Consider the following 9,588-nt stretch of genomic DNA (forward strand, 5'->3'; position numbering starts at 1 on the left):
GGGAAACAGAAATTATTAAACTGGGGGGGTACTTCCTGTAACAATGTAGTACCCCCCGAAAAAACACTGTAAAATTTAAAAGAGAGGGAAAAGGCCTATGCAGAGCGGCAGTGAGAGAGAGAGTGAGGAAAGAGAGATGAAAAAAAAAAAACCTACTCGCCGGTTCTCCGATACACCGTCGCATAGTCCTCGATCACTCCTCCACCCTCTCAGGCGGAAGACAGCCGCTTCTCCCCGGGCAGACCGGAGTCAGACTCACGACCCCCGGCGGAAAGAACGCCCCTCTGCGTTCTCGGTGACTCGTGGGGACTCTCCTCCGTCCCTGGCAGCGGCCCTACCGCTCCAGGCGGTCGGGGAGACACTTCCCTCCTCCCCTCGCGGACGGCAGTCTTCCATCGACCCCGCCGCGTTTCTGGGGGATGGCAGGGCTCTCCTCCGCCCCTGGCAGCGGCTCCATCACTCCAGGCGGTTGGGGAGTCCAGTCCCCACTCGCCTCGCGGACGGAGGCCTTTCACCGCGTCCGGGCGGTCGGTCTGCTCCCTCCCCCGGTGGATGGCTGCGGCACTCCCCTGTGTGGACGGCAGTGTTGAGGACTCCGCGACGGGCATCCCTCCTCCTTCCTGGGCTTCGGCACCAGTGGAAAGTAGTCAGTGGAAAGGAGGAGGCGAGAACCGGCTTTTCAATATAAATAATAGTTTAATGATAAACTTAAAAGACAACATAAACACACACATGAAGGACATGCCCGTTAACGATCTCTCTATCCCGCACGATCCTCTGCAGTCGACCTTTATCCCTCTCAGGAGGCTTGATTAGCCTAATACGGGACCGGGTGTGTAGGATCACTACCCGGCCCCGCCCTCCGCCCCAGTGTAGCAAAGCAGGGGAACAATTGCAATCAAGTACGCACACAAAAAAACACAGTTAGATAGTGCTTGTAACATGATTGCAGTGGCCATTTGAACACCTGCATTGCACTGCGCACCAGAGTTTTAGTGCTGGCCAATGTGTCCAGGAATGATTAAGTGTTCCGGATTAATTGGAAAAAATCTGCGCATCTCATCTCTAAGTACACACATTTGAAGCTCTATTAATTAGATATTACACTAAATGACTTCAAATTCTGCTCGTAATATCTGCTCTTTTGTCCTTAGATTAATGCATGTATAATTAAGAGAAACGGTGCACTTTCTTTTCCTTTTTTTCCTTTTTGTGCTATATCATGCATTAATACACTGACATAGTCCTAATAATGAATGTGTCATTATACCAGAGTCTCTCCTGTAAAATCCAAACACAAGTGGTCAAAAAAAGAAGCATAATACGACCAGTTATAGCAGTGATGTTTCTCTTGTCCACTTCTGATTGAATCACACCAATTATGAATTAACTCTCCCGTTGAGTTTGTGAGTGAATTTCACCTGTTAATCTCATCATCAAGGCCTTTTGCAGCGCAAGTGTCGATCGGAACGGTGTCTAACATGCTGTCTTTCTAAGCAAAAGCTGGTGTAAGCATGACAGGACAGAGTCGTGGCCTGTGTCAGCGCAGACCGCCAAGCTGCCCGGTCTTCTGCAAGGTGATGCCATCGATCAGGGTTGATCTTAAAGACATTCATGTCTCGCTTGACAACATCCTTAAAGCGGAGCTTGGGTCGACCACGAGGGCGGTGTCCCACAGCTAACTCCCCATGGAAGATGGACTTTGGGAGACGTTCATCTGGCATACGACGTACATGGCCAATCCATCTGAGACGCCTCCTCCGGAGCGTGGTGTACATGTCACTGCTGTTAGTGAGCTTCAGCACGGTGGTATTTGGGACCCGATCCTGCCATGACAGGCTAAGAATCTGTCGTAGGCAACGGAAGTGAAAAGCATTGAGCTTGTGCTCCTGCCGCCGGTAGGTAGGCCACGTTTCGCTTCCATATAGCAGAACAGGGAGCACACAGGACTCATATACGCGCACCTTTACTTTGAGAGAAAGGTGACTGTTGTTCCAGACACGAGACTGAAGCCGCCCAAAGGTTGTTGAGGCACGACCGATCCTGGTATTCAATTCAGCATCAAGGCTGTTGTTTGCTGTCAAGGTTGAGCCGAGGTAGATGAATTTCTCAACAACCGACAGCACTGTGCCATTGATGGTGACGTGAGGGGAAGCAGAAACATTCTGAACCATCACTACTGTCTTCTTCAGGCTTATGATAAGTCCAAATAATTTTTTATTTGTTAGACATTTACAGCTAATGGAAACCCTACTGTGCACAGTCTCCAAGGTTCTGTCACAGTGTCTCTGCATAATAGTGTGTTTGATAGTGCACAAACCAATGTAGAACAGTAGAAGATGCTGGAACCCTGCAGGTAATCTACACATTCATTAGCCCATTCATTTTTTTCTTCACATTTTAGAATAATAGTAAAGTCATCAACACTATGGAATAACGTAAATGGAACTATGGGAATTATGTTGTGACTAAACTAATCCAAAATAAATAAAATTATATTTTAGCACCTTCAAAGTAGTCACCCTTTTCCTAGAATTTTGAAAATGTACACTTGACGTTTTCTCAACCAACTTCTTGAGGTATCACTCTGGGATGCTTTTAAAACTGTATTGAAGGAGTTCCCATCTATGTTGGGCACTTATTGGCTGCTTTTGTTTATTATTTGGTCCAAGTCATCAATTTCAAATAATTGTAATTTTTTTATTTAAATTGTAGTTTTATAATGAAATAAATTAATAGGGTGGCGCAATTATATTTTTGTCTACACATTTTTTTTCAAACATTTAAGCATACACCTTCAGATCAAAAGATTTATATGATCATGAGAAACATTTCAGTCAAATGTTTCAAAAGTTTTGACTAGTAGTGTATATATATTTTACATATTTGAACTGTGCTTTGTTCATTTTCTGTTGTACCAACTCTGTTGGTATGATAGGTTGTGTGTAAATTACTGAAAATGCATCTGAATGAAGCATATTTGTCCATTCATGAGATATTGTGATTAATTGTGATTAACTACAAGAAAACGTGATTAATCGAGATTAAAAAATATATATAACTGTTCTTGCGCTCCCTAGACATTTACATTTAGAAAGTGATGCGACGATATTGTGTTCCCTTAAATTTATTCCTTAAATTTCCTTTAGTTGGTCTTTAAAAGGTCTTGAAATAGTCTTAAATTTAGCTTTTTATAAAACCTAGGAAAAGTGATTTTATTGGGAAGAGAAAATTTCAATTAATAGTGACCGCTCCTGATCGGACCATCCATAGTATTGTTTGTGTCATTGCTTTGATTGCTGAAACACTATAAGAGGAAGCACATAAGAGGATTAAACCTCAAGCAATAAAGAGACGAAACTTCATGCAGAGGATTTTAACCATTCTGACTGTTATTCACTGTTAAGCACAGCAAGAAATCTTCATGCAAAAACACTCTTGAAGAAGTTGTGTCTCTTAATTTGAGAAAAGTGTCTCCCAATAAAACCACCTCCACTAAAAATATTAGTAGTCGACCCCACTAATCGACTAGTCAGTTGTTGGATGATTAGTTGATTAGTCAACCACCCTGTCACATCCCTACTTTGAGTGATGGGTTTTGGAAAGTGGGGGCATGGCTAATCAACAGCTAAGTCTGGTGGAAGTTCCAGAACTGCTAAAATTGCTTTCAGCACCTTTAAACACCAAATATGTTCTGACTGGTTGTAATTGTGTCACATGGCGCAGTATTTTCACTTTTAGTTTTGACACATAAATTGCTTTGCTGGAAACTTGGGTTGCACCAGGTTAGGTGTATGTAATATAAATGATTTGATTACAACAAAAAGCTAAGATGAATGGAATACAATTGTTTTGCTGTGGGGCTATAGATTCAGTAATGGGGCATGAAACCCTTGTCTGTACTGAAAATGAAACTAAAAGTCTGTTTCGTGATATTTACATGTTTCGTGTTAAATTCACCATGTGTTTATTCCATCCAGGTAAGCGTTCACAGGCATCTCTGACAGACAGACTGAAGAAAGTGGAGGAAGAATGTAAACTAAAAGAGGAGGAGCGAGTAAATCTGGAGCTGGAGCTGACGGAGGTGAAGGAAAGTCTGAAGAAAGCCCTGAATGGAGGTGTCACCCTGGGCTTGACCATTGAACCCAAAACGGGCAGCTCCAGCCCACAGGTCTGTAAAAACAGCAGCAATTAAGAGATCTAAGAGAAGAGAACAAACATACTTAAGAAGTGATGTTGTTTTTGATGGGATGGGATGCTGGTGTCAGTGTTTTAAATTATCTTAATAAGAAGCTGGTTTTGCTGGTGAAAAGCATGGATTTGCTGGCCCACCAGCTAGACCAGCATCAAATCAGCACTAACCAGCCTTGACCAAAATGGGAATTGCATGCTTTTTAAGCTAGTTTTTTAGGGTTGAAATGAAAAGCAAGTCTCAAAATGTGTCTTGTCTGTCCATAGTCTCCAGTTTTAATGAGGCGAACTGTGGACAACTCGCCAATCTCCAGCTGTGACACCAGTGATACAGAGACCTGCTCTCTGCCAGTAAACAGCGCGTCTCTGCTGCGCCGGCAGACACAACAGAAAGCCTCTACTGTGCGAGGACACGTCCTCAGGAAAGCCAAGGTGAGTATCCACATGCAAAGATACAGTAAATGCTTATTTTAGGCATCACACCAGACATCGGCAGGTGACATCTGCCAATTCCCATGTAAAAGTATGATTTGTTTTCTATGCTTTGTTCCAAACCCGTATGATTTTCTTTCTCCTGTGGAACACAATGGAGATGTTAGGCAGAATGTTAGCCTCACTTTCATTGTATGAAAGAAAATAAAGATGCAATGAAAGTGAATGGTGACTTAGACTAATATTCTGCCTAACATCTCCTTTTGTGTTCCATGGGAGAAAGGAAGTCATATGGGTTTGGAACCTATTAAGGGTAAGTAAATGATGACAGATTTTTCATTTATAGGTGAACTATCCCTTTAATCCAACCGTGCATAATCTGTGCAAATACATTAGGTTGTTTGCAATGCGTAGATTTTCTATTATGCAGTCTTTCTAATGTTTTCTTTTCTTTGCAGGAATGGGAGATGAAATCTGGCACATAAATCCCTTTTCACCTTTCACTTTAATTATATCTATTTATTTAATTTTGTCCATATAGGAGGGATGTTGAAATTGAATTAAATATAGACCAATTTTCCAGGATAGAAATCAATTCTGGAAGACATTGACGGAGTCCGATGCCCAAGTAACCATCTATTTTACCATTATCATCCAAACATTATCATTGGACCATGATTTTGATCAGAGTTTTTAATTTGTACATTTACATTTATTGCTTTCATTCCAAACGGAAAAACACAAGACATTTTTCATACGAAAGCCACAATATTGACAGTGCCACAATGGACCATTTTCACCGACTGTGTTGACGTGTTTCTACAGAGCCCCTAAGAGGACAGGGCGGGAACATTTTTTTTTTTTATAGTTTTGTGTTCTCTCACAATAGTTTGTGATGTTTTTATGACAGTAACCATATTTTAACCATGATATTCATTGTGAAACCATAGTAATAATACAGGAAAAACGATGGTAATAAAAATAATAGTTTTCTGGTTAATATGGTGTTACTGTAGAAATATCATAGTTTAATTATGGTTACTGTAGTAAAACCATGGCTTTACTATATGTAACCATGAAAGTTTGAGGTTTTTTCCTGAAACATGGTTTTACTAATACTGTAGTAACCATGATTGTAGTAACTGTTTTTTTTTTGTTTTTTTTTTTGGGCAGAAGCTATGGTTTTTGAAAAATAAAAAAGTTTTTTTTTTTTGGGGGGGTTAATCATGGTTAATCTTGTGTTTACTATGATTTTTACCATGGTAGTTGTAGTAAGACCAGAATGACAACAAAATGATTATATTTATCACCATGGTTTTCATTTTCCTGTATTATTAATACGTTTTTACTATGAATATCAAGATTAAAATATGGTTGCTGTAGTAAAACAATGTACAGTAAAACCATGGTACATTTTGGTACACAAAAGTGAAGGGCACACAAAAATATTGAAAATATTACGAAGGAACGTAAAACATATTGTGATGGCATGCAAAACTATTTAAGGGCCTCCTTACTTTTTCGGCAGCGTAAATCTTGCAAAAAAATGTATGATTAATTATTTTTTTTTTATATACATTTATAACATTCCTGTTTGTGTTATATTAACCTGGCATAAAAATAATAATTCAAATACAGTTTCAAATACAGCTTATAAATGTCATGATCATCACTCATGATCATCTATTTTTTTTTGTAACACTTTATTTTGCTGTCTCTGTTACACATATAACATTTAACTAAAACTCATTACTCTAGTAGTAACTGTAACAATGTGTATTTACATGCAGCTGCAAAGTATGTACAGTACATGTAGTTAATTAATACTACTTTGAAACAGAAGTTTAAACCTGCTATAGTTTATTTCCGTGTTCCAATACCGGAATTGTGTGAAGGGTTTATAGCAAATCTCGTTAGTAAACCAGAATAGAACATAGCTAGGGCAACAGTGAAATTGTAGAAAAAAAGAGAAAAGACTAATTTGTTAACCATACAGAACTTGTCTTAAACGATGGTCCTTAACTACAATCGAAATGTTCATCCGGCATAATGTGAGGGAAGCTCACTGGTCTCAGTCCGTAATCACTTGCGTCTATAAAAAGTTTGTTTTTTCTTCAACAAGAAGCCATTAATGGAAAACAAAATCTCCAAGTATTTATTTGTAAATGTTTAAGTGAATATAAGTCTCTCTGTGTTTGTCTGTGTTGATATTTAGCAATGCCTTTCATTTGGCCTCATGCAAGTCATAGAGAGCCACTACTATTGGGAAAGGGGTAATTGATAATAAATGTAAAATACAGAACATAATCATTCCAAGTTTGTTCTGTAGAAAAAGTCTAATCTGTTTGAAAGTATTTTACCAGCCTCTTCTCCTGCTCTGTGTCTGGCCCATTCATTTTGTCTGGAACAGTTGCTATGGCAACAGCAGCCCATGGGGAACAGGGTTGCTCAGGCAAGGGTGTGGCCCTCTGTTGGCTGGCTGCTCTGGAAACTGGGCTTCAAAATACTGCTACACTTTCCCTTAATGCTCCACTGAACACACACTGCATATATGCATTTGTACACCATCACCAGAACACTACAATGCATCAATACACTGACAGATAAAGTACTGTATGGAAACACAAAGAAAACTGCATCTGTGAAATGCTATTTTAGTTTTCAGACTTTTTAAAGGTTCAGGTTCAATAGCTTTTCATATGCATGTCTAAGCACAAAGTAATCTGTAATGGCAGCAATCTTTAAAAAGTCTGAATGTTTCAAATCGTTTTTTGAAAGAAACCTGCCCATACCTCTGTTATGCTGACATCCAAAAAAATTGTGCTTTTAAGCAATGCTTAAACTTAAACTGTTCACTCCTTATTCAGCATGAATATGGAGTTTTGGTGCTTTATTTAGACATGAGGGTGATTACACTTTCATATTCATCTTCAAGGCACATTTATAAATGCTTATTTCTCATGCAGTGAAGCTCGGCTTTTGATTTGAGGCTTCACATTTTCAAGCTATGTTACAAGCAGGCTTCAGCTATTTTCAGAGGCATGTGTAAAAATATTTTTTTTTCTACTTGGGCCCATAGATTTTCAGAGATGGTCTTTGTCTAGTCATTTTGTAAATGTCAGCACTGGATCAAGCTTTGTAATCAGTAGGGGTTTTTTTTCTGACAAAGAGAAGCCTCTTTGAGAATTAAGACATGGCTCTTGCTTAAATTAGATGAGATGCTTCAGTTTTGCTGCACAACTACTAAACTTTTGGTCGTGTTTTTTGTTTGTTTGTTTTTTACTTCTGAGACATTTAAATCTTTTAGGTTGAGGCCATTTCCTTTCTCACTGTGCTGAAATAAAGGTCAAATGTCATGGAATGTGAACAATTTTGCTTCAAGGGTGGGAGAAGGTGGAAGTAAATAGGTTTCAACACTATTGTTTATTTTATTTTATTTTTTTGCACCTTATGGATATTATATTAATTTTGCTGATGACTGTTACCAACTTGGCAACAAAAGGATTGTACATAGAAATTATTAAACAGCTTTTAAAATTAAGCTTGTGTTTATGACTATATGTTCAAGGTGTCTTTTATCTACTATAAATGCAGTCTTACACCATAACACGCAACATTTTCCGGGATTTTATAAAACTGCAATGATTTACAGTCTACAGAGAGCAAGGAAGTGGGAGGTGGTGTCAAAATAATGTTTTTTCTTTTCTTTTTGACAGTCTTTTTTTATAACCACATTAAACCATTTTAGATATGTTTTCATAAAGACTGTATGCTTGTGGAGTCTTGATAAATAATTTACAACACTGAATAGTGTCATAATTATTTATAAATCATGAGGGCCTTCATCTCAACAGCCCCTGAACACCAAGCCCCGTTTGGACTATTTTAACTATTGGAGCATCTAGCCATGCATCTCATGGTAATGCTGCCAAGCAATTTAATATTAACAGTTGTCAATACCTTTTAAAATTACACTGATATGTTATACACTTGCCGCAAAAATGTAATCATCTATGTTCTTATTTGCTGTGCGCAAAGGGATCAGGTAGTTACAAGACTGGCATACATTTGATTGATGTTGTAGCGTGTTTAAATATTATGTGCGAGTGTTTTGATTGAACTGATAATATAATGCACTAAGTTAGATTGTGCTTTCATGTTGGATGATAATGGGAAAGCCCAGTGCTGGTCCTCCCTATACAGAATATATATACAAGTTGCGTAGGGCCCCGATCCACAAGGGGGCCTCCACACTGTCAAAGATGTTAAAAGCAGCCGAGTTCTGGTATGTTGCCATGCAAACAGCAGAGCTCCTTGATGCAAACATAACCTTAAAGTTAAATATATATATATAACATATAAATGTAATGTCAAATGTAGAGGAGGGATTGGGGGGATATTATATTTAAGTTGAACTGGAGTATTTTCTAGCGGCAAGGTGGTGCAGCGGTTAGCACTGTCGCCTCACAGCAAGAAGGTCGTGGGTTCAAACCCTGGTTGCCCTGGCCTTTCTGTGTGGAGTTTGCATGTTCTCCCCGTGTCTGCGTGGGTTCTCTCCGGGTACTCCGGCTTCCTCCCACCATCCAAAAGACATGCAGGCTAGGTTAATTGGTGTCTCCAAAAAAAATTGCCCTAGGTGTGGATGTGGATGTGGAGGTGAGTGTGAGTGTATGTCTGTCTATGTGTGGCCCTGCGATGGACTGGCGACCTGTCCAGGGTGTCCCCTGCCTTTCGCCCAATGATAGCTGGGATAGGCTCCAGCCCCCCGTGACCCTGTACACAGGATAAGCGGTTGACAATGGATGGATGGATGGATGGATGGAGTATTTTCTTTTCACACTGAGACATTTCTGAGTCATCAGACATAGATCACACATAGCTGAATAATGCGCACGCCTGACTGAAACAGGAAATAAGTTATGAAAAATATTGCTTTGTGGCTATTTGAGTCTTTGAGGTTTATTT

General features: G+C 39.5%; 1 protein-coding gene across 3 annotated transcripts in view; it reads left to right on the top strand.

The window, feature by feature from the left end:
• The window catches only part of LOC127627149 (actin filament-associated protein 1-like), a 107,505-nt gene extending 101,694 nt beyond the window's left edge, over positions 1-5,811 (top strand). For all 3 annotated transcript variants that reach the window (XM_052103405.1, XM_052103406.1, XM_052103404.1), the window contains 3 exons: positions 3,981-4,171; positions 4,459-4,623; positions 5,082-5,811. In XM_052103405.1, the coding sequence (XP_051959365.1) occupies positions 3,981-4,171; positions 4,459-4,623; positions 5,082-5,108 (383 nt within the window). In that variant the 3' untranslated portion in view covers positions 5,109-5,811. The remainder of the gene's footprint in view (positions 1-3,980; positions 4,172-4,458; positions 4,624-5,081) is intronic.
• Positions 5,812-9,588: the final 3,777 nt, after the last annotated feature.

This window comes from Xyrauchen texanus, chromosome 33, assembly GCF_025860055.1.
Source record: "Xyrauchen texanus isolate HMW12.3.18 chromosome 33, RBS_HiC_50CHRs, whole genome shotgun sequence".
Classification (NCBI taxonomy): domain Eukaryota; kingdom Metazoa; phylum Chordata; class Actinopteri; order Cypriniformes; family Catostomidae; genus Xyrauchen; species Xyrauchen texanus.